We start from the raw sequence: 25,889 nt of genomic DNA, 5'->3' as shown, positions 1-25,889 counted from the left end.
AGACTCACAAGAAAGCATGGTAATGATAATAAAAAGTATCTAGTTTGTACACTTATGGGAAACTTTTCTATTTCATACGAAGATTTTGGTATGTTTTATGTATCATTTCCCGCCCCCCGGATGCCATGCCTTTATATTTTATTAAATAAGCATTTAAAAAACTTAAATGGATGTGCCAACATTGCAGAGTAACACAGATGTGTAAGCAGAAAGTGCAGTGGTTTGTACATAAGTTCAAATGGACAAATAAAAGAAAGAGAAGGCTCTTATTCCCCAGAGGAAGTACAGTGGGTACAGCAATATAACTCCTCAGAGCTTCTTTGGGTTTTCATAGCTACAAATGAAACATTTAAGCCACTTAGCTGTGCAAATGCAAAATTCCTCTCACTGTTTTGATGCACTAGTTTTGTGATTTAAACAAAATTAAATAGCAGAAAGGAGGCCACACCACTTGACATGTTTAATTGTGCATTTTGTGCCTATGTTACCTGGTGGTAGAATGTCCCTTGTAATGTCTGTAGCGTTGCCTACCCAGAGTCCTGTACTGGATGAGGTATTTCTGTCACAGCCACACACACACACACACACACACACACACTACTATACTATAGTAAATATGTAGTATACTTTACCTGACACAGAGACATAAGGAAAGGGATACCTCATCTAGTCTTGATCCTTCCAACCCCATCTTGCTCTGTAGGTCCGGGGCACATACCATTTCTTTCTCTTTCTTTCCAGAACCCAACGACATATTTTCTGAGGAGTGCAGCAACTTCTTACATGTAGTTTATGTACCCATGTACCACTCCAAGGAAGCGTGCCAGCCAATTTAGACTTTGTTTTTGTCCATGGTATACCCTAATGCTTCAGGAAAATGGCATTTAGTTCTTACTGGAAGGAATTGACTTCCCTTTCAATATGATGTGTAAAATCCGTTGTCAGCAAATGTCCTGCTACTTGTCTTACTAGCCATGGCAGTTAGAAAGGGCATCAATTATGCCATGAAAGCTAAAGTGATGTGAGGTAAACGCTGGCAGAGGCTCTCTGCTGCACTCATGGAACCTAGTGTCCCAGAGCACAGGTTTCAAGGCAGCCCTCTGAATGTTCGATCTGCGGGTCCTCACGTTGGAGCTGCTTTGCTACAGTCATGGTTCCCACGTAGCTTCTGTCAGCTCTGCTTAGTAGACCTAGACTCTTCTTAGCCTCCTGTCAGAAAGGCTGGCCTTGCTTCAGGTGGTTCAAAGAGTGTCTTTTAGAAGCCATCCAGAGCATCCCTGTTGTGTGTACATGTCAGTGTAACATGTTCTCACGAGGTTCCTGCTAGTGCTTTTGAGCATGGCTCAGAAGTTCTACGAAACACAGATGTTGTTTCACATTGTTTAGAGTCTTGTTATGTTAAGGAGTGATAGTTGTGCTTCTGAAGTTGCTGTTACATTTGGTGTGAGCATGTGTTCATCTACCTATTCATTCATCAAAGAGCTAAGAGTTGCTACATGGGCAAGGTTCTCTGTTAAGGTCCTGAGCCTGTGGTAGAAAACAAAATGCAGTATGGCCGCTCTGCTCCTGGGGCTTACAGCACCATCCAGAGAGAAGTATTCGTCAGAGTCACATGCACACAGAGAGAAACCGTGGAAAGTACTGAAAAGATTACATATAAATAAATAAAGATAAATAGATAGATAGATAGATAGATAGATAGATAGATAGATAGATAGATAGATAGATAGATAGATAGAGACTTAGTCTGTCGAAGGGCATGGGGGAAAAGGAAATGTCTTAGGAAAGCACTCCTTAGAGGAAATATGTGATTTAAATATTCATGAGACAGGGGTAGTGGACTTCTGGAGACTATAGTGGGTCCATGTGCAACGATCCTGTGACAGAAGAGATTTCTATAGGTGTTCAGAATGTTGAAAGATGTTCATGGTGGCAAAAACCAAACAAAAGAACCAGGAGGAAAGGAGCATGTGAGGAGAGGGTCAAGATGAAGCTCTAGGCAAGCTGAGCTAACTAGACAGCACCTTCCAGGCTAAAGGAGTTTATGGTGTCTAAAGGGCTTCGTCATGGGAAGTGCTTTTTAAGCAGGTAGAGGGGTGGGCTGGTGCTACCATAGACATCCTCAGGGGTGAGTGCAGCCTCTGTAGGGAAGACTGAGGAACAAGAAGAAGAGCAGAAGACAGTGCCTGGGTTTGTGGTTGATGCAGCTAACCAGTAATGACATTTCTCTCATTTAGGGCTAAGGCTTGGGATACTGGCTTTTATTAGAGAAATTCTGCTGACTATGGGACTTAGACTCAGTTAGAATTCATAATCCTGAGAAGTTGCTACTTCTCTCTTTTGTCTCTGATATTGCTTCCTTCCTTATTTAAAATAGCTATTAAGGCTCGCTAGTGGCTCAGGGAGGGGAAAAGGTGCTTGCTGCCAAACCTGAGGATTTGATTTCAATTCCTGGGACCTGTGTGGCCCAAAAGAGAGAACTGACTCTCAAAAGAGAGTCCTCTGACCTCATGCACAGCACCCCACTGAAGCAAATAAATACATGTAATTAAAAAATAAAATAACATTAAACAGAATCTTTTAGTTAGAGTTTGGCTTTTATGTACTTTTTGTGTGTGTATTTGTAGAGTATAGTTGGTCTCTTAAAAGCAGTGATGCACTGTATACATGCAGTTAAAGAACAATCTCAAACTCAGAATAGGTGTCTGTCCCCAGTCATGAGAGACAGAACATTACCAGTTTCTCAGAGGCTGTGAGGCTAGCCCCTCATCTAATTACAGGGCCCCCAGCCCCATGTTCATCATTCTTTTTCTTTTCTTTGTGGGTTTACCATTTATGTTTTAGTCACAAATTTGTTGTGTAGTTGTGCTTGATTTAAGTCTTGCATGTTTAGAATCATGCACCCTTCTGTTAACTCACTTCTCCCCTTAATATTGGTGTTAGGTGATGCCCACAGAGCTGTGGTCCCTTCTTTGTTTTCCTGCGTGCATTCTGCTGTTGAAAGTTCTCACTATTTCTGGGGCTGTTAGGGCTGTTGGAAAAGCTGCCCTGATTATCACCGCATGCTTCTGGTGAACCCATGCATTGCTTAGCGATGCTGGGTATAGAACCTAGGGCCCTGTGTGAGCACTCCACTACTGACTACATCCCCAGCATACAGTGTCTGGGAAGCCTTCTCCTTAGGAATGGAATTGATGGAATCTGGGGAGTAATTGTTGGGTAGACTTCCCTGGGTAAATCAAATTGCTATGCAAAACTGGTTATGGCAACTTAGACCTTATTCTAACAGTGCAGAATTCCCCTGGTTCTAATTTCATGCTAATACTTACATTAAACTTAAGGTCTTATAGTCTGACAAATGAGATCAGGCACTTTCAAGATTGGCTATAGATAAGATTTGATGGTCTAAAGGCATGTGGCACTACTTCTTTTTCTTTCTTTTTGCTTTTTGTTTGTATTATCTTGGTTAGTGATAAAGCAAAGCACCTTTATGTGTATTCTTTAGCCATTGGTGTTGCTTGTTCTGTGAAATACCCATGCCTCATAATTCCCAATATTCCCAAAAAGGTTCTTTTATTTTTGACTTGCAGGATTCCTCCAGTCTGCTGGTTGCTAGCCCTGTATTAGTTAAACATGCTGTGTGTTCCTCCCAGTTTGTAGTATCTTTTAGTCTTGCTGAGTCTTTATAAACAGAAGATTCTTATTTCAGTGTATGAAATAAGTTTGTCAGTATGTTCCTTTGGGCTCTGCTTTTTTTCTTGTTTTAGAAGTTCTTTGTGTTGAATGAATGTCTTTATGACACTCTTGCGGCATCTAACTTTTTATTGTTTTGTGATTAGCATTATAGGTTCTTTGTCCATCTGGAGTTGATTTTTATATGTTATGAAATAGGGATCCCATTTCATTATTTTCCCATATGGATTACCTTAACCCAGCTTCCTTTATTAAATAGTCTAGCCGTTCCTTGTCCTCTGTCATAAATCACGTTTCCATGGATGGATGGCTGTGTTTCTGGGTTGTCTGTTCAGTTCCAAGGATCTGCTTGTCTATCATGTACTGATAACATGCTTTCCTAATTACTGTGTCTTTGTGTCTTAGAGTCAGCTTGTCAGAGCTCCATGAAAAAACACTGTGATAGGATTGCTTTGGGTCTATTAATCAGTTGAGGGAAGCAAACCTTTTAAAGTCTTTTTTAATAACTTTGCGTTTTCCTTATTGTCTTTCAATAAAATTTTTGATTTTTTTTTCTATAAAAGGCGTATGCATTATTTTAGATTTATTGTTTCATTTTGGGCCTGCTGTTACAAATAGGATCCTTTTAAACAGTTACTTTGAAGCTGCCTATTTTGAGTGCATAGAGATTCATCCCAGTCCTTGTCTTCTAAGTGTGCTTCAAGCACGCACTTGTGCTTTCGTTTTCTTGTAGATGATGGGACGAAAAGTACAGTTGGATGCTTTCTTTCCCATACTCTCTGCCCTTCTTTTCTTTTCTTATGCTTTCATAGATGGCATTTATCAACTGAAACGGGCTCCTGTTATTCTTAGTATGCAGAGTTTTGATTCTAAGTGGTTGTTCAATCTTACTGCATATTTTTCCTCATTTTCAATGATTTAAAATTTTTCTCCTTTAATCTGCTCATGTAATGAGTGGCCATGTGCAAATCTCCTAACAAAAATTAGGCCTTGCATTCCTGTCTTACCCATGGTTTATCATGTCACTGTTATGTGGACTAACCTGCTGTAGATATGTTCTTGCACTCCAGGGAAGGTGAGGGAGAGGAGAGATTGACCTATGCTGTCCTCTTTTCTTTCACAGTCTCAGCACTATCATTAGGGTTAGCCCAGCCTGATTTAAAAAGAAAAAAAAAAAAATGAGAGTGTTGATTTTTGTAGTTTGAGGAATAGTGAATATTAACTATTGCTTGAATCTTAAATAGAATTTTTTGTGGAGAAGTTTTAACTGTTAAATTTTTGTGTGATACAGACCTTTCTGGTTCTTTATTTCTCTAGCAGTCATTTATTTAGATTACTCTTTTCAGATAGCATAACATACTAGGTGTCATCATGGTGTGGTCATACTCAGGTGCCATGCTTTGCCTCCTTCATTCCCATCCCGCTGCCCTCCCTCTGCCCTCCTCCCTTGTGTTCTCTCACTCCAGCTGGTCCCTGCTTCTTGCAGTTAGCTCCTCTGCTGCTACATAACTTCATTACCCCATCTCTCATTACCTTTAAGATCACGTCCTCTCCTCTTCTGCTCCCCTTTCTCATTTCATGACATACACATGTGTGCATATAAACACCCAGGTAATTTTAACTTTCATATATAATACGTAAGTCTGATCATTTTGCTTAATGTGATTTCCAGTTGTATCTATCCAATTCCTGTAAATACCAGTTTTGTTTATGGGTACATAAAATTCCACTTGCGTGTGTTACCACGTTTTCTTTATCCATTCATCAGCCTATAGACTAGATTGGATACATTTCTTATTGTGAGTAATGCAGCAGTTAACATGGATGTGCAAATATCTGTGGTCGTAGGACGGTTCTAGTTTCAGTTTTGGTTTTTTTGTTGTTGTTGTTGTTGTTGTTTTGGGGTTTTTTGTTTGTTTTTTGAGGAAACTGTACTAATTTCCATAGTGGCTGCAAAAATTAGCATTCCTACTAAGAGTGAATAAGAGTTACCCTTTTCCTCAGATCTTCTCCAGTGTTTGTTATCTTATGTTTTCTTGATTTTAGTGATTCTGGTTGGGATGAAGTGGACCCTCAAACAGTTTAATTTGCTTTTCCCTCCTGGCCAAGCCTATTGAGCATACTTTCTAGCTAAGACTCTAAGCACTAATTCTGAGTATGAGAGGGAAGTGTGGGCACTGTAGTTCATTCAGACTGCAGGGGAGATGCTCTTGGTTTTTCCCCGTAGCATGACATGGGCTGTGGGCGTATTGTATTAACCTTTATTTTATTCAGCCTAGTTCCATCTATTTCTAGTTTGTTCAAGGATTTTAGATCATGAAAGGATGTTGAATTTTATTGAAGACATTTTGTGAATAATTGAGATGTTTGTGTAGGGTTTTTTTTTTTCCTTAAATCTGTTTAGGTGCTAAATTGTGTATGTTGAGCCTGGGAATGATACCAGTCATGATGTGTAATCTTTTTAATGTGTTCTTGAATTCAGTTTGCACTGATTTTATTCAGAATGTTAGCATCTGTGTTCATTGGGGAAATCGGTCTATTGTTTTCTACTTTTTTCCTTGTCTAGATTTGGTGTCAGTGTAATCCTGGCTTTATAAACCACTATTAATACTGTCTTTGCCTTTCTATTTTCTGGAACAGTTTAAGAATCTTGGTATTGCTCTTTTTTAAAGGTTCAATAAGCATCACTGGTGAATCCATTTGAGCCTGGACTTTATATTGTTGGAGGCTTTTTATTTCTGCTTCAGTCTTGTTAAATGTTATGGATCTGTTTGTTTGTATCTTCTTAATTTTAGTAGGTCATATATACCTAGAAAATTACCCATTTATTCTAAACGTCACAGATTTTTGAACTATAATTTTTCAAAATACTCCATAATGATTTTCTGTATTTTATTGGCATCTGTAAGAAACACTTCTTTCATCTCAAATTTTATCAAGTTTTTTTCTTTCTTTGGGTTTATTTGGCTAGAGGTTATTGTTTTGTTTCGTTTGTTTTTCCAAAGAACTAACTCTTTGATTCTGTATATCTGTTTACTCCATTTTGTTCATTCCTGGCCTACTCTGTTGTTTCCTGCCATCGGCTGCTTTGGGGTTTATTGATCATGTTTTCTGTGACTTTGAGGTGAGGTGAATCTTCAGACTACTTGAGATCTTTCTGCTCTCTTTTGTCTTATTTAAGCATAAGCTTTTCTAACTAGAAAGTTTCCTCTTAAAAATGTCCTGCCTGGCCAGGCCTGATGATGCACACTTTAATCCCAGTACTTGGGAAGCAGAGGCAGTAGGTTCGATGAGTTCAAGGTCTACAGAGGGAGTTCCAGGACATCCGGGTCCAGATCTACACAGAGAAACCCTGTCTCTAAAAACTGAGGGGGCTGGGGGGATGCACTGATAGCTCTGGAAAGCTCTGCTTTCATTTTCCTTTGATTCTAGAAGGTTTTGACCCACTGGTCATGCAGGACTGTGTTGTTCAGTCTCCACCTATTTGTGTGGTTTTTGAAGATTTCCTTGCTATTCGGTTTGTAGTTCTGTTGCACTGTCATCTGATAAGATGGGTTTGTCCTGATTCTTTTGTGTTTCTAAAGACTTGATTCACGGTCTAGACTGTAGGCTGCGGTTAGAAAGCTTAGCTGCTGAGAAGAGAGATTCTGCTTCCTTGGGTTGGAATGTTTTGTAGAGATCTGTTAAGCCCCTTTGACCTGTGTTACAGTTGAGCTCTGAGGTTACTTTATTGGGTTTGTTTTTCCGATTGAATCTGACCTTCTGTGCCCATTACTGTTTGTTTTATGAAATAGCTCCCCTTATTAATGTGTAGTGGCCTTCTTCATGTCTTCTGGATAATTTTGGTCTGAAGTCTATTCTGTCAGACATCAGAATAGCCATGCCAGTGTCTTAAATTACTTGAATTCACTTGGTAGGTCATTTCCATTCTCAGTTTATATGTGTCTGTATCTATAAGACTGTCTCTAGGAGGCAATAGAATGGTGTGCCTAGTGTTTTAACCTACTCAGAAAGGTTCTGTCTCTTTGTTGGTGGGTTGAGATCATTTACATTTAAGGTTATTAAAAGATGTTAATAATTTCTGTAGTTTTGCTGTTTTTTTCTGATTGGAATATTGTTTGTTCTCTGCTTTCACCCCTATTAATATCAGGTGTTTGTTGGCCAGCTGTGTTGGATGCAATAGATTCCTTCCTACCTCTTCTTCAGCCAATCCTTTCCTGAAATGTATCCCTTTGGTCTTGTGATTGCAATCATCTTTCTTCCCCCTCTGTATATAGTATTCCTATGGTTTTTGCAGTGCTGGCTTGATGGTCATGAACTGCCTTGGGTTCTGCTTGCCTTGAAATGCCCTCATTTTTCTTTTAATTTAAAACACTAGCTTTGCTGGATATAGCACTCTTGGCTAGCAGTTATTTACTTTCAGCTTTTGAAATATATCACTCCATGCTGTCCTGGCTTCCAGACTTGCTGACCAGAGATCTGCTATTCCTGTCTTTGTTGGTGAGTTGGTGTTTTCCCCTTAATGCTTTGAATATTGTTTTTGCTTTGTATTTCTTCAAACTGGCTATAATGTGGAAGGGGTCTTCTCTGGCCACCCATGTGTGGGGTTCATAGTGCTTCCTGTTCAGATGTCTGTCTTTAGATGTGTGGAACTTTGTGCTTTATTGAATAGGGTCTCAACCTTTAGTGTTTATCTCAGTTCCTTCTTCCCATGGAGTCTTTAATTTCAACTTTGATTATGTCTCAGAGTTCCTGGATATGGTTGTGCACTTTGCTCTTAGCACTGCTGAAATGCAATATGTCCTCGCCTGTCCTCCATCGCTGATCTTCTTTCCCTGCATGGTTCAGTCTATTGGTGATGTTTCCCACTGTGCATCTCATTTGGTCCATTTTACTGAATTTATTTCTAACACTTTCTCATTTTCTTTGCTGAATTTTCTTACCCTGTTGCTGATGCTCTTATCTGAATTACTGCTGCTCTGATTCTTTATGCTGACTTTACCTCTGTGTTATTGGCTTTCCTCTCTGGGCCCTGGATGAAGTCATCTGTTGTCTGTATTCTCTTTGACTTTTGAAATCTTCATTTGGCCTTTGTCTGGTGTCTGTCAGTACGAGGAGAGCCACTGTCTTTCAGGGTCACGCTGTCTTGCTGTGCTGCATGTATGTGCCTTGCACGTCTCCTGATTTCAGTCTCTTCTGCACTTTTAGAGGGGATCTTCTTGTTGAGCAACCTGCTCTCGAAGGGTCAGTCTCCAGCACCACTCAACATAGGAGAAACAAACTGCTGTATAAGCAGCAGCAACATCACACCATGTAAGATAGATGTGCTCAGGTAAATTATGACCCCACGAGTGCATCACCACTGACCATAGAACTGAAAATGGCCAAACCTATTGTAGAATGTGCTTTGAAATAAAGGATTACTTAAGTATGGAAATAGTAAGTGAATGAGATATAGGAAGTATGCCAGGAAGGCTGAGTGTGGCGGCTCACACCTTTAATCCCAGCACTGGGGACACAGACGCAGGAGGATCTCTATGAATTTGAGGCCTGCTTGGTCTACATAGCAAGTGCCAGGCCTGCCAGGGCTACATAGTAAGATCTTGTCTTTAGGAAAGAGACTAGGAAGGGAAGAGAAAGAGGGGATGCAAAATTAGGTCAAAGGAGAAAGGAGGGGTGTGAAGACGAATGATATAGACAGGAAGAGACAAGAGCAAGAGACGGAGGAGGGAGTGCATGCCTGAAGAATAGTCATAGTGAGGAAGTTCAGGAACAAAATTAGGTAACTATAACAAAGAGGATAAATAGTTAAAACACCATTAGAGGAAGTAATTTTGTAAAGCTGTTAAGGTAAAGATACTACTAATTATAAAGAAGGGAGAGTGTAAGGAGGAAGCCGGCAGAAAGGAAAGTCCTTCCCTAAATGAAAAAGGGCTCAATGGGTATATGAAAGGGGATGCCACAGGATCTCTTTTAGAACACAGTATAGCAAAAACCCTCCTGAACATTAGAAATGAAAGAAACCTGAGTGGGGGAGCTTCTTTCTGATCCCTCAAAACTTGGAGCCTGCTGGGTGTGTGCACAGAGTAGGTGGGGTCAGCTGATCCTATGGGCCCTCATCCTTCCTTTGGTTTAGCTGTTGCCCAGTGGCTGCTGTTCACCACAGCTGTCGTCATTCACACTTGCGGTTTCCCTTATGTGCTGGTTTGAATAAGAATGGCCCTTCCATGCTCAGGAGTTTGAACAGTCCATCCCCACTTGGTATGGGTAGATATGGGAGGTGTCACCTTGCTGGAGGAAGGTTGTCACCAGGATGAGCTTTGAGATTTTAAAGCCATGCTCCATTCCCAGTTCAATCTCTTTGCTTTCTGCTTATATTTGGAGCCCCTCAGCTCCCAACTTCTAGCTCCACTTTTGCTGCCTGCTGCCTGCTACCATGCTGGCCCCAACCTTCTGGGATCATAAGCCAAAAAATTAACTTTTTCTTTTATAAGCTGGCTTGGTTGGAGTGTATAAAATAATAATAAAAATAGCAATAGAAAAGTGTATCGGGGTCTCTGTCATGCCTAGCTTTGCCTTCTGTAGTCTAGGAAGATGTTCTTATCATCCAGGGCTCCCCAGGTCATCCATTGCCCCCTAATGTTTTAGCTGAGGGGTGTCTTCTAAACCAAGGGTGAACACATGAGAAGCAACCGTAGGATTGAGACCAGTAGAGGTCAGAGGTCAGTAGTAGCAGTGGAGAACTGACACCATGGGTATGGGGTTTGGAACTCTGGAGTTCTTGGGCTGGGTTGCCGTGAAGTACAGTGTCCTAAATGAGATCTCCCACTGGCCTTAGGCTCAGACCAGCAGGCAGGATTATCATACTTTATGATGTCTCAGCTTGACTCTTCTGCTGCCTGCACTTTTGGGTGTGTTTTCCACATCTGCCTTCCTGGGACAGACTGAGGCTCCCCACCCTGTGAATGTTCCCTGCTCAGGGCAGCTGCTCCCAGGGTTGCCCTGGGCTTGCATCTCTGCCTCGCCCATCCACTCTTGCTCCTATCCAGCATCATTTTACCTCCTCCTTCACAGTCTGACAGTTGTTTATTTGTTTGGTTGGTTTTTCCTGTTTCTCTCCTTGGGACAAGATTAGTTTCTTCTCGTTTGTAACTTCTTCGCCCTCACAGAGGCAGCTTTTGCTCCTCTATCTTACCTGAAAGTCCCATTTTAGTCTTGAATTCAGTTTTAATAGATTCAGATTCTCTAGAGATTTGTCTGTTTCCAAGGATTTTCAAGTTTTCTGGCATAGAGTTATTTTACCCTTTGTAGGCATCTTTTCCACTTGTCTAAAATTGACTGGTTTCACATTCAGGGTGCCTGTACTTGTTCTCCTATTGTTCTGCTTGTTTGTAAGATGCGTTTGAGAAGGAGGGGTATTTGTCTCATGTATTGGTGCTTTTCAGTTGATCCTGTCTACTTTAGTTGTCTTTTATATGATTGCTTTCAGCCTTTATCTGTGGCATTCTGGGATTTATTCTGCTTTCTTTTCCTTCTTGGCCTCTAATATTAACACTTCCTAACCAATTATCAACTACTTTGTAATTGCTTTGTTTGAGACTGTATGTTTCCTTCTACCTTTCTGCTTTATAGTTACCTTATAGGCTTTAAAAATCACTGGATTTTCACTGTTATTCATTTCTAAATGTTTGCTGGTTTTATTCATACAATGTGTGGGGTTTCTCCTTTCCAAACATATTGACTCTTAGAACACTGTGTTTGCTATTAACTTTGTTTGGTTCTGTTCCTATCAAAGAATTGTGCTATTCTTTAGAAATTGGTTAAGATTAGTTTTATATAGCAGATAGTCAGTTTTTGTGAAATTTCAGCTTTATTCAAAATGTGTGTTTTCTGGTTGTTAGCTGCAGTGTTCTGTGTGTCTTAACACACATTGCACTAGCTTGTCAGCGGGATGAGTTGCTTCCTTTTATCTTCACTGATTTGACTGTTGCATCTGTAGGTTAGGAACTGGAAAAAGGTGTGCAGAAATGTCCTACTGTGTTGGCAGGCTTGTCTGTATTCCTTAGGCTTATCAGCTTTTAATTTATGGAGAGATATGTTGCTGGTGATAATAGTTTATAATTGTTACATCTCTCTGATGAGCTCAATGTTCATTATGTTGTGATCTTTCTATCACTCATAGTAGCTTTTGTCTCACTGTTTTGTCTGCTAATAGTGTGGCTGGCTCAGCTCTGTTCTTTCTTCTTGTTATTGAAGCCGGGTCTTACTATATAGCCCAAGCTGGCTTTGAACTTGTGATGCTCCTGCCTTAGCCTCCCCGGTGCTGGGATTATAAGCGTGTGCACCATGTCCCATTTTAATTACTGTTTGGCTGATCTAGATTCTTTTGTTCTTAATGGATTTACTTTTTGTAAACATTGTTTCAGTAAACTTTAGACAACTGATTTGTACTAAATTCAAATATCCTTACAAAACCTTGCCTTTTGTGTATATGAAAATTATACTTCGAACATATGATGTAAAGCTGCAATCCATTAATAACTTGGGACTCTTTTAACGTTCTTGTCTTTGGTCCTCATTAAGCAGGTTATGGTGTTTGGCTCATCTCAGTCATGTGTTCCTGTCTTTGATTCCCAGCTCCATATTGAATCAATCACTAAGTCCTTTCTGTTCTTCCTATCCTCTCTTTCATGTAAATCCCTCCTTTAAGGCCCCATACCTTTCCTCTAATCCAAGTCTGTATTTCTTGCTTCCTGCCATAGTATCATAGGTGGGTCCTGCTGTAAATGTGACTCTGGAAATCCACCGGTAATCATTTATAGAACTCTTCTGCATGCCAGGTGTAAGGTCAGTCATTGGAAGACTGAAGACGTAGACGAGAGTTTCTTGTTTGAAGGAGTTAGAATGGACATTCTGTTTTACTTAAGATGTGAATGGAGTATTGAATGAGGAAAGCTGAGATTGGAACTGGGCTACTTTCTGCCAAGCTAAATTCAGTCTCTCCAGTCAGGTCAGATGTGAGCCCGGTTAACTTTACAATCACAGCCCCCCATAGGAGATTGTCCCATGCAGAGTTCCTGGGTTTAGGCTGGCCCAACTGGTGACCTCACCTTTGTGACTTCCAACAGCTCCTGGGGGTCACCACTTCTGGTCTTATATTTTCTTTGCCTCTCTGAAAGCCAAACAAGACATGCCTCTTGGCTGTTTTCCTCATGGATACTGGGGCACACGTCATTCTGATTCCTTTCCAGTTGTTTCATGTAACCAGCAAGCCATCTTTGTCACCAGTTACTCTCTATCACTGTTTTACCCCACATAACTGTATTCTTATATCAGTTTCTGCCTGTGTTTCCCTTTCTTTCTCATCCTGAGTTTATTCATCAAACCAAGAACCCAAGTCAGACTGACAGAAGCATACTCCTCCCTCTTAAGACTTGTGAGCTGCAGTCAGGCCCAGGTCAGCTCTTGATGTGAGCCATGGTCTACAAAGCCAGTCCTGCTTTCAGTTTGGGAAGACTGAGGTGACACAGTTACCCCCTTGCCACTGTGAATACTGTAGCAAAACCATGAACATCATGAGTATAAGCTCTGAGCCAGCTTGTCAGTCCTCAGACCTCTGCTGTTCCCATAGACAAGCCACTACAACTCTGCTTCTCAGCCATCCCTAAAATAGGGGAGTTAGGCATACAGTGTAAGTGGTCAATAAATGCTTGCTAACAACCAAGCTGTGCTGGCGCCTTGCTGACTTAACAGTGGGATCAGTCCATCATGGTGGCAACTAACATTTGTCAAGTGCTTCCTGCATGCATGCACTGGTCTGGTGCTTTCTATACATCCTTTCTCATATTCTCATGGGCTGCATAGGCGTTTGGGTTATATCCCCTGTTTGATGTCAGGGCCTGAGGTCTTAACTGCCTGGCTGTGGTCAGCCAGTCCCTCTGGCATATTCCAGAGCACAAAACCCAGACACACTTTGCATTCTGAAGCAGGGTCTGTACAGAGCATGTGTTTTAGTTGAAGAGACAAGCCATTCAGAGGGCAGAATTAGAGAGCTTGTGGGTGACCCCAGCTCATTCAGAGATAGGCACTTAGCCTGGTCCGGGCTTAGTGAAGGAGCATCTCAAAGAGAGAACTGAAGAGAGGTGGGGTATTACCTAGCACAGCAAGGGAAGGAGAGATGGGCTAGGCAGGGCCATCATGAAAGTTAGGACAGTCCTACAAGGTGTAGAAGCCTTTTTGAAGTAGCTACCCTGCTATGGCACACAGAAAATGGCAGGGAATTGAGAAGAGCTAAGTAAATGAAAAAGTTGTAAGCTAATTGCCTTGGGTCACATTTGGTGGCTCTCTGTATGTTTTTAGGAACTTTAAATTGGTTTTAACACGTAAAAATTGGAAGATTTTATGTGAAAGTCTAGATTTATAACTGCTCTTGAATCATGGTGTTCTGGCAGTTACTGGCCCGTCCTCACATGGTAGCAGTTGGCTGGCTCGGGGGCCAGCTGTCTTTATTATGTGGTACAAGTGTTTTCCATTCTGTCCAGACTCCACCTGCCCACAAGACTCCATCTGTTTGTTTTCTGTGGGCCACAGTTTGTGGCCTTGGCCTGGTGGGTCAGAGCTCTGATACTGGTAACAGCTTCCCGTGATTGGGCAAGCCTCTGGCACTTCTGGATTGTCAGGGCCTAGCAAATCCTGGGTAGCTGGTCCTGTGGCACCTGGTTGGCAGCAATGGTCACATTAGAATGAAATGGGTTTGGAAACCACACCAGGATTTTAGAGGGCTTGGGGGAGCCAGACCAAGGTTGTACCAGCCAGCCTGATAGTTCGTTTTGAGCTGTGTTGTAAAGGCACAGTGTGGCTGGCCATTAGCCTCAGAAAGGCTGTGCAGTTTAGGAGCAACTCAAATGCTTGTGTTATAGGAAAAACTGCTGCTTGTCATTGTTCAGTGTCTAGTTCCCTAGCCAAACATGAAGAGGCTCTGTTGCTGTTTGATTCTTTGAATGCACACTAAACAAGGGGAACAAAAAAATGTACAGGCAAGGTTTATAATGTATGGTTGCCTCACACAGCAGGACAGCAACATGAAGAAGATCACTGTGGGGGTGTTGGGGGGGGCAGCCCTGTGTGCTTTAGCAAAAGCCAGTAAAATGTGGTTGCCTTTGAATGGTGCTGTGATCTTTCATTCTGGCTGCTGACGACAGCTTGCCTCTGCATTTAGCCTGTGTTCTTGTTTTGTTTATTTATTTATTTCCCTTTCTTCTACACTTGGTATTCCTCCAGGCACTATCTGAATGTGCCTTGCCATCGGGAGCACTAGGCAAGAAGAAAGTCCTATTGCCTCTCCCTGAGGCTCAGGCTTAAAAAAAATCAAAGCCAAGCAGAGGCAGCTCTTCCCTGCCTGCAGCAGGGTCAGCAGCTTGTGTAATGTTTTGCCTGTCAGCTTATCACAGCTGATTTCTTGTGGTTTTGAGCAAGGGAGTGGAAGAGCTGTGTGGTTGCCTGTCTTTTGAAGCAGGTAGGGCCTGCAGCTGGGATCAAAGCTGAGCTCTGCATTCCCTGCCAACCATTCCCTACTTCTTTGTAAACTGCTCCATGTGGGACTAGCTTTCTCAGTGAAGTGAGATGGCACCAAGAGAAAACCCACCCGGACTCTCGGACAGGCATAAAAAGGGAGCCACACTTGGACCCCTCCCTTCTCCTTTGGAGCAGCAAGTATTTTGACACCATCATTTGAGTCAACCATAACCAGCTTTAGCGTCCAGTTCCTGTAGAAACATGCACTACTAAGCTGCCATTGGGTTTGGCTATAAGCATCTCACTGTGGTGGTTTTCAGTTGTATGCTATGCAAACCTGGCTTAGTGAAATAAAATATCAGCCACTCTCTCATTCTTACTTTTAGCAGTCAGTGATTTTTATGGGTACCAGTTTGAGTCTGACAGGGACATGTTGGCTATTCTCCAGTTCTAATAATTCAAGAGTCCTTCATCTGTAAGTCTCGAAGAATAAGTGAGCATGGGGTTTGATGAGATCAGCTAACTAATGGGACTTTATCATCAATAGTCACATGATCACTATAACAAAGTATGGAATAGCTCCCAACCTCAGAACTATTTTAGATAGTTTACATGTTCTGTTGACAGGGTCTAGGACATTTAAGAGGAGCATCAGTTTTTAGAGTTGGCTTTTGCTGCTCCCCACAGACCTCTGACAGTGCCACATAAGTTAGTTATGAAGTGATACATTCCAGTGCCCTTACCTAAATAGTGTTATCTAGTGTCAAACTCTGGAAACTCACTACACTTGCTTTCATGTAAGGTAGATCCAACCTTTAGTCAAATTTAGGGACTTATTGTTGAAACTATATCCTGGTGAAGTGTTTTTGCAGAAGATACAGGCTTCAGCAGTTCTGTCATCCAGCTGATGTAAGTGACATCAGTGACATACTGCAGTGGTGCAGCTCCTGAGAGATTGTACACAGTATAAGAATGCTGAGAAAAAAGACAAAACCAAGGGGCTGGCAAGGTGGCTCAGTAGGTAAGAGCTTCTGGCCTCTGTGGGCATCAGGCTCACAAGTGGCAAGAGACACATACACATAAAATAAAAATTTTAAAAATCATTTTAAAAAAAGAAAATCTGGTTGAGTGCTTCATTTTAAATACATAAAAATATATGTTTGAATCTGCATGTCTAGATAGGTGTACATCAACATGCACCCTGTGCATTAAACAAGTAATCCCTTGAATTTCAGAATTTATTTGGAAAGAAAACAAACCTAACTTGAATGTCTAAAGCAACTATTGTTTCTCAAAGACATGTGTAATAGACCAGGCTCTTGTGTGGAAAACACCATAGATGCGCTTGGTGAAAGAGAGCGAGCAGTCCAGCTGCAGGTCAAGCAGACAGCTTTCATCTTCTTATCCTTACAACAGTGGCACAAAGACTTGGGGATTTTAGAGTGGTCTTTGCCTGGGGGGAGGTGCTTTCTGCAATAGCTTATCATTTATACCCTGGGGGGGTGCTATCTGGTCTAGGGAGATAGCTCTGTAGGTAAAATGCTTGCCTTGGAAGCTGAGGACCTGAGTTGGATCCCCAGGGCCCTTATAATCAAAGTGAGCACTGTGGCAAGGCTTGTAATTCCAGTGCTGAGGACGAAGAGACTGTTAGCTAGCTAACCAGACTACACTGCTGGAACGTTCCAGGCCAGTGAGAGACTCTGTCTCAAAAACCGAAAACACAATGGGACTGTGCTCTTGCAGAAAACCTGGATTCAGTTCGAAGCACCCACGTAGTGTCTCACAACCATTCAAACTCCAGGACCAGGGATCCGACACCCTCTTCTTCTTTTTTTTTTTTTTTTTAAATATTTATTTATTTACATATAAAGTACACTGTAGCTGTCTTCAGACACTCCAGAAGAGGAAGTCAGATTTCGTTACGGATGGTTGTGAGCCACCATGTGGTTGCTGGGATTTGAACTCAGGACCTTTGGAAGAGCAGTCGGTGCTTTTAACTGCTGAGCCATCTCACCAGCCCCCGACACCCTCTTCTGACCTCTGTGAACATCAGATGTGGTGCCCAGATATACACACAGACAGAACACATAAAATCTGTTTTAAAAAATGGTTTTTAAGTAAAACAAAATGCATAAAGCTGAGGGATGACAACAAAGGTTTTCTGATCTCTGCGTGTAAGTATAGGTGCGCACGCACCTACACACACACACACACTTGCTTGCACGTTCATAATCATACACAAGCCACACAAACGTATCTGTTTTGAGAAAGCTTTTTTTCTATAGTACACAAATGTAATGATATTCATTTTGATTAGATATTTGAACATGTGAAATAATGATTCCTAGTAACCCATATTTATATTTTTGTTGCCTAAGAGAACTATTTGAAACAGTATTAAAGTTAAAAAAAAAAATAAGGTTTTAGTTTAGAAAATACTGAAGTGATTTTGTAGGTCAAAAGTCTTGGGGCAAATGCCTTTGGCCATCCAAATTGGCCCGTGACAATGCTGTAACTGACACTTGGGATATGCAAGTCCATAACTTCCAGCAAATCTGCACATGTGCTGCAGTATAAAGATCTGAGCTGAGTTTGCGAGCACATGCCTCATCTTTTGAAAAGCAGTTTGAGATGAGGAATATAGTAGTAGGGTCTGACCCTTGTCTGTGCACAGGGAGGCTGTATCCAGGACTCTGGCTCCAGCCCTTTCCTACAGTAGCCTCATAGAAAGGGGTTGGTGGGAGTGGAGTTGGGGCTATTTTAATAAGTGTGTTTGTTTGTTTGTTTGTTGTTTTTGAAGTCTGTGCAGACTCTTGGGAAATGTAAGCTTTTTAACAGAGTAAACCTTTATGTAGCCACTATCCCCATCTAAAACGTGACTCAGAAACAGCCAGCAGCCTGCCTTCCCTGTGCTGCCCAACACCACCCCGCCTGTGTCTACATTGCTGCTTTTCACTAACTTGGTTTTGCCTGGTTCTGAACTTTCTATAACTAAGAAAATAATAATGAAGCTACTATTTTGTGACTGACTTATCCTTGGTCAAAATTATTTTGAGAGTACTTCGACTCTCAGCCAGTACAGATCTTTTTAGGGCACCTTATAAAACAGCTTACAAAGCAACATGGCAGCCTTAACCCTTCGCAGGAACACAGCTAGGAAAGTAGCTAGCAAGGCTTGTGATGTGGGGGATGCTGGGGAGAGTTAGGTACACCTGCCTTTCTTTACCTTGCCAGGTGGGTATAGGATGCGATGAATGGAGCCTCAGCCTAATGCAGCGCGACCTCAGCTCTGTCACTTGATGATAATCTGCAAAAACTATGTGGACATAGTAATAAGGCCCATTCACAGGTTCCAGGTGAGGATGTCGCCTGCAGTACTCTCCTGGTATCATCTCCATTTTGTCAGTAACTGAATTCAGACACACACCATTAAGTACTTAAGCTCCATTCTTAGATACAGTGTGAGGCATTTTCAGAATTGTTCAAGTCTGGCATGCCCACATGCTCTTCTTCTTGGAGCCATGAGGTAGTTGCAGAGGGGACAGGGAGCTGATGAGCTGTCTCCTCTATAGACATGCAAGACCCATTCTACCACATCCCTTTCCAGCCTACAAAGATAGGTGGGGTTTGTTTTTAAATTGACAAGATATTTAGTTTTACTCATAAATTATTAACTTGTTTTCTGCTTGGTACCAGAAGCTGTTTTTAATCAGTCTGTCTTCCTCCAAGCCCCTCCTTCTCTCTCTCTCTGATGCCTAGTGAGTGTCCTTTCCTGAGATTCCTCACTGGCGGCCTGGAGAGACTTGCTTCGAGGACTGAATAGATATCACTATGAACAGAGCCTACCCCAGCGTAGGACCCAGGAAGTAACAGTCCTGTAGCCTATGCAGAAAGGATCTTTGTCCCTTAACATAGCCCTTTGATGTGGTCCAGTCCATGTTAGACCTGCTTGCTGATCTGACCATGTCACTTAAACATTGTATTCCTCTTCTTCTCTTAAATCTACTGTACCAAATGTGTGTGTGTGTGTGTTTGTGTGCGTGAGCACACCGAGCTAATGAAAACTTACTCATTCATTATCAGAGCCTTAAAGAAATAAAAATACAACCAGGTGGTAGTGGCACATGCCTTTAATCCCACCACTCGAGAGGCAGAGGCGATGGGTCTCTGTAAGTATAAGGCTAGTGTGATCTACAGAGCTAGCTCCAGGACAACCAAGACTACATAGGTAAACCCTGTTTTGAAAAACCAAATCAAAAAACGAAAGGAGGGGCTGGTGAGATGGCTCAGTGGGTAAGAGCACCCGACTGCTCTTCCAAAGGTCCGGAGTTCAAATCCCAGCAACCACATGGTGGCTCATAACCATCCGTAACAAGATCTGACGCCCTCTTCTGGAGTGTCTGAAGACAGCTACAGTGTACTTACATATAATAAATAAATAAATCTTTAAAAAAAAAAAAACGAAAGGAAAGGAAAGGAAAAAGGAAAAGAAGGAAAAAAAAAGGAAAAAGGGAAAAGGAAAAGGAAATAAGAACACAGCAGATGCTTATAAAATTGTCCTGAGAGCACTCACTAAAGCATTTTTTTAAAAAGTCATCACTGTGTCACACTGTTGTATACTTAAGACTCTATGTGTGAGATATATAGACCTGTGGTTAATTTTTAAGATCTTCCTATACTTTATCACATTCCAAGGAGATGAAAGTTCTTTTCTGCCAGTACCTTGGAGAAGTGGTTCCTATCATGTCCATAGAGAAAGGCTTGACCCTAACTTAAGGCTTCAGTTGGTTTTCCTAAGCTCATGACATACATCAAGTTGAGATGTCTTCATAGTGCTAAGGATGTGTGTGTATGGGGCTCCCACCCTGATATGGGTGGGTGGAGGCCAAAGGTAGAGTTCAGGTAGACTTGCTGACCAGTAAGGGCTCTGACTGTTTCTGCCTCCTACTGCAGGGTTTACCAGTGCTTACTGGCACTTCCAGATTTTTTTCTTTAATATTTGTTTGTTTGTTTGTTTGTTTGTATGTGTATGGAGATGAGAAGATAGCCTGGCTTTTTACATGAGGTCTGGAGCTGTGAACTCAGGTCGTCAGGCCTGTTTGCATGCACTTTTACCTGCTGAGCCAATGCTCCAAGCCAAGATTATGATTTCTTTTTTAAGATTTACTTATTATATATATAGTGTTCTATGTGCATTTATGCCTGCATGCCAGAAGAGAGCACCAGATCTTATAGATGGTTTTGAGCTACCATGTGGTTGCTGGGATTTGAACTCAGGAGCTCTGGAAGAGCAGCCTGTGCTCTTAACCTCTGAGCCATCTCTCCAGTCTCTATGTATACTTTTTAAAGTGGGTACTGGGAAGCCAAATTCATGTGTTTATGCAGCAAGCACTTTACCCACTGAGCTGTCTCCTTAGCCTCACTCGAATTTTTTCCTGCATTTCTCATATATCAAATAATTTCAGTTATTGCCACAACTTGCTGATAAGCCATTGAAAGAGTAAGAGGGAGCTCCCTGCTCACTGGCAACCTAGGATCCCCGCCCAGTGGCAGCTCTTACCATGGAAGTCACAGGCATTCAAGCATGCAGCAAAGGAGCCCTCACACCAGCTTGGTTATAAGTGGTAGAATGAGGTAGAACCGTTCTGTAGGACCAAATCTCAGTGGGTCTGTCTATTAACAGACAGACATCTGTGTGTCCAGCAGGAAGCCCTGCACCCTTCAAGTTTCTGTCTGTGGAAAGTTAACAAAGAGAAGCAGTGATGGTTATCCTATGATGATGACAATTAAGCTTGGAGTCTGCATCTACAAGCCACTGAACTCCTGTACTTCCAGCCATACCAGGGCCACCCTCCCCTCAGAAAGAACTACCCTGGGAAAGAACCGATAGCCTATGTGTGGGTACTGAGTAGGGCAGCTCCAGAGTGGGGAGTTCAGAGAACTGCTAATCCACAGTCTACAAGGCTCTCACTGTCACGCCACAGGCTGCCTTCAGATCTAGTTGGAAACTGAACTGGAAGCTGACATGCCTTAAACAACTTGTACTTGGGACTGGAGTAATGGCTCAGCAGTTAAGAGCACTGATCTGCTCTTCCAGAGGACCCAGGTTCAATTCCCAGCACCTACACTGGCACTTTACACTGTCTGTAACCCCAGTTCCAAGGGCTCTGACACCTTCACCCAGACAGACATGCAGGCAAAACATTGGTACACTTAAAATAAAATAAAATAAAATAAAACAATCCCTTCTGGGATAAAGCTCCTTCTCCAGAGGGCACACAGCATTTGTGGTGCTGCTGCAAATGGCTGCCAGTAGGTATTTGTGTTTTATAGCAGTTCTCAGAAGCAAGGTAGGACTTTGCTGGCAACTTCTACCTAAAGCCTGTGTAATACCTTTTAGATTAGTCTATAAAACTAGGTTTAGGGCAGGGGCCAGTGAGGTGGCTCAACAGGTAACTAACTGTATTTAGCTCCAATCTAACACCCATTTTCAATCCCTGAAATGAGAGAACTAACTCCCTCAAGTTGTCCTCTAAACTCTGATCACACACCAAGGCACTGCCACCACCACATACACTAAGTAAGTAAATGTAAATTTTTTAAAGTAAAGAGATGGCTCAGTGGTTTTCCAGATGACTGCTTTTCCAGAGGTCCTGAGTTCAAATTCCCAGCAACCACATGGTGGCTCACAACCATCTGTAATACAGTCATCTTATAAGAATGAGTTCTTCATTGTGTCTAGAGGATTGGAACTCTTGGTGACAGGCACCTTTCTTTTCTCAGCCATCTCACAAGCCCCGATATTTTTAAGTAGCAGGCATTGTATTCTGTCTTAGTTAAGGTTTTACTGCTGTGAGCAGACACCATGACCAAGACAACTCTTATAAAGGACAACATTTAATTGGACTGGCTTACAGGTTCAGAGGTTCAGTCCATTATCATCAAGGCAGGAACATGGCAGCATTCAGGCAGACATGGCGCAGGAGGAGCTGAGAGTTCTACATCTTCATCTGAAGGGTGCTAACAGAATACTGACTTCCAGGCAGCTAGGATGAGGGTCTTAAAGCCCACACCCACAGTAACACACCTACTCCAACAAGGCTACACCTAATAGTGACACTCTCTGGGCCAAGCATATACAAACCATCACACATTCCCAATAGATTTAAAAATTAAACAGTAGGCAACACTAAGTCTCCATCTCTTGCAGGAAATATTAAATATTAAAAAAGAAACCCACCATCTCTCTGCGGGGCTGGACCACGCTCTCACACTCTGTCGCTGCCATCAGCGCTTTCCAGCTAGCCCCTGAAGCATCTGGCTCGATTGTCCTGGGAGCCTCTAGAACTTCCACAGCCATAAACCAATGTAGACAGTGATCCCACATTCCAGTAACAAAATGGAACTGCCAACCTCGTGTTACATATTACAATACCCAGTAACCCGGTAAAATCAAGATTCTTAATGCTTAATTAGCCAATCAGATTTATTTATCAATAATATCACAATTTACAAGATGCCAATACAATAATTTCAGAGCCAGTTGATAATGATAAAAGCTTATCCCAATTAATCTAACCTTACAATACTACAACTACTTGTGGCTGGTAAAACCACATGGGTTCACATCCGCAGCCATCTTCCTTCTCCTCCCACCCTGAGACGCTCTCTCTCTGCAACTCTTAGTGTTGCCTCCCTTTTCCCTGTCCAATCACAGACCTCCTTTGCACTAATGTAACTGGACAGGGAAAATCTTAGGACATCCCTCATCTGTTCTGTCATTTGCCCATTTTTCTGTTTGGTTATCCTGGCTTAGATTCTGGTTTCCAAAACTTCCTCTGAATTAGGGCCTGATGTGGGATTGGGCATAGTTTTCTCAACTTAACTTTAGCACTTTGAGCTGATTTTGAAGGGTTGTGGGGTTTCTCTTAGCTATAGTTTTACTACATCAAACTTTCTTCCCTTAGCTCCTGTCCTGTGAATGATAGAAAGGCTTTCTGCATTCTAAAGTCACAAAGGGAATCCACACTTCCTCCACAGCCTCTCTGTTTCTCACACTTGCATCTGTGAGCTGCTTGGGGTTTGCCCCGTGTCATGTGAGGGTGTCAGCTTTGTGGTGGTTTAGACTCTGTTGACATCAGTCTGATTGATGAGCAAACCTAATTTTTCTTCTTAATTTTCAAGGTCCAAGAAGTTGGCTGCCCTAACCGAAGCCTTGAAAGCAGTCTCGCTCAGTAAGGCCCAGCTGGGGTTAGAGCTGCCAGAACTGGAAGCCGCCGCGCTCCTTGTCCAGGAGGAGGAAACTGCTGGAAGAGCCCAGTGCAGTCCCTCGCATCAGGCTCCACACTCCAGTCCTGAGCTCAGTGACACAGACAGCACCTCCTCCTCTGGCACAGAGGACTCATCGTCAGAGCAAGAGGAGCCTGCCGGGACCCAGCCCTCCCTGCTCACTTCTCTGCAAGCCCCCCTTTTAGAGGAGGACAGTGCCCTGATCATCAGGGAGAGTGGACTCTGCAGAAACATGGCCAGTCAGGGATATGAAGTCAGTCAAGGACAGCCACTGGCCTCTGCCCAGGCTCCTCTGATAGAGGAGCTGGGAGATGAGCTAAAGACCATGCTTCGCGTTTCCATACCTCATGGTGTCAGTGCTGGGAGCCACAGGAGTGTAGAGGATGCAGAGGAGAGGGGGCAGGTGCCCTGTGATTGACTCAAGAGGTGCGCTCATTACAGGGCACTAGGTCAACTGTGCTCTCAACAGAAGTGCAATTTCTGACTTTGATTGTGTTCCTTTTCTGTGTGAACATAGGACATTGTTTTTCAGTGAGGTAACATTTATACCTTCCAAATTTTTTATTTTGCACCTTGAAAAATAAAATTCTAAAGTATTCTTTATAAGATATAAATAATTAAAAATGAAGACCATAGTTCTACTAGAAAAATCTCTAGACCAGTGGTTCTCAATTTTCCTAATGCTGTGATCCTTTAACAGTTCCTCATGTTATGATGACCACCAACTATAAAATCACTTTGTTGCTACTTCATAACTGTAATTTCCTACTGTTATGAATTGCAATGTAAATATCTGCTATGCAGGCTATCTGTAATGTGACCCTGAAGATGTCATGACCCACAGGTTGAGAACTGCTGCTCTAGACTGTAACAGGACACCTTGGACAGGTAGCACTCACATTTGAAGTGTGCACTATGAATATACCAGGTGAAATGCTCTCCGCTATCAGGGTCATCCATTTCCTTGGACCCTTTGACATCCCTTTCTCTGGGCCAGATGCCACCCATCCATGTTCCCTGATCTTACATTGCTTCATTGTATATAAACTAAAGCATGCAGTGAGCTCTCTTCAGAGAGCTCATTTCACTGCACATGATTATCGTGAGATGGATGTGTGTGCTAACATGTGCCAAGTTTCTTATGCTGTCTTCTCAGAGTGGAGACCGTTTCTTGGAATAGATTTGTCCCTTCAGCCACTGATGGACATTTGAGTTGCTGCTATGGTTTTGCCTGTTACTAAGACTGTTGTGAGCATTTGGATACAAGCCTCTGTGTGTACATATGCTTCCTTCTCCCTAGGTGTCAGTGTGACGTGTCTGAGTGTGGGATATGGTTAGCATTTACCAGGCAGTGCAGTCGTGTTCCCTCTTAGCTTGGATGGACCAGTCTGCACTAGCAGTGAGTAAGTGGGCTGTCCTGTTCTCTCCAGTGCTGAATGCTGCTTGGTCTTTTCATCCTCTTTTACATTTGCTTACTTAGTCACTGTGTGTCTGCGCGCATGTGCGTGTGCAGGTCAGAGGACAACTTTCAGGAGTCAGGTCTTACCTTTACCCATGTAGCTTCCAGGGAGTGGACTTGGGTCATCAAACTTGGTGTCAAGCCCCCTTACCCACTGAGCCACCTTGCCTGCCCTCCTAGTGTTCACAGCCCCTGCAGGTGTCGACTTGAGGCTGCTTCTGATCTCAGATTTCTGGGCTGAGCCTCTCTTCATACTTCCTGACTGCTTGCAGATCCTTCTGAGGTGTCCAGGTCTTTTGGCTGTTTTAAAGGGTATTTTATTTTCTCACTTTCTCTTTTGAAAGTTCTTTATAAGGTTTGGATACAAGTTCTCCTTATGAGTCATGTTTTCCTGCCTTTTTTTGTGTGTGACTTATCGCCCTGGATTATCTGCCAAATCTATATTTTATCTTGCTGGGTCTTGGGCTTGCATTTCCACAAATATTTTTTTATCTTTCTTTGGGGATTCAACCAGGTGGCTTGTACTGGTTTGGATCCCTCTTCTGTATTTTTTCATTCCAGGGTCCATCATTGCCCAGTGGTCACAGTGGTGTCTCGTGTGTGTGTGTGTGTGTGTGTGTGTGTGTGTGTGTGTGTGTGTATCTGCCTGCCTTCCCACCCCACCCCCTTACTTTTTGTGTAGCTGTGACCAAATACCTGGCAGAAACATCTGAGGAAGGAAAGATTCATTTTGGCTCACAATTTCCAAAAGATTTCAGTCCTTTTTGGTGGAAGAGGCCTGGGGTGGGAAGTGTTCTCTATCCATGAAGGCGGCAGGCAGAGAAAACAGACCAGCACCGAAAGCAAAGACCTGCTCCTAGGGACTCGTTTCCAGACCCACTGCAAAAACTCCCCAGACATCCAAATACTGGCATGAACTGGGAAGGAAATGTTC

At 42.5% G+C, this 25,889-nt stretch overlaps 1 protein-coding gene across 1 annotated transcript in view; it reads left to right on the top strand.

The window, feature by feature from the left end:
• Shq1 (SHQ1, H/ACA ribonucleoprotein assembly factor) overlaps positions 1-25,617 on the top strand; it is a 99,727-nt gene extending 74,110 nt beyond the window's left edge. The window contains exon 11 of the mRNA XM_021190983.2: positions 23,392-25,617. Within this exon, the coding sequence (XP_021046642.1) occupies positions 23,392-23,914 (523 nt within the window). The 3' untranslated portion in view covers positions 23,915-25,617. The remainder of the gene's footprint in view (positions 1-23,391) is intronic.
• Positions 25,618-25,889: the final 272 nt, after the last annotated feature.

The sequence above is a fragment of the Mus pahari genome, chromosome 2, assembly GCF_900095145.1.
Source record: "Mus pahari chromosome 2, PAHARI_EIJ_v1.1, whole genome shotgun sequence".
Lineage (NCBI taxonomy): Eukaryota > Metazoa > Chordata > Mammalia > Rodentia > Muridae > Mus > Mus pahari.
The sequence above is the reverse complement of the archived record's forward strand: the minus strand, read 5'-3'. Positions and strand labels throughout refer to the sequence as shown.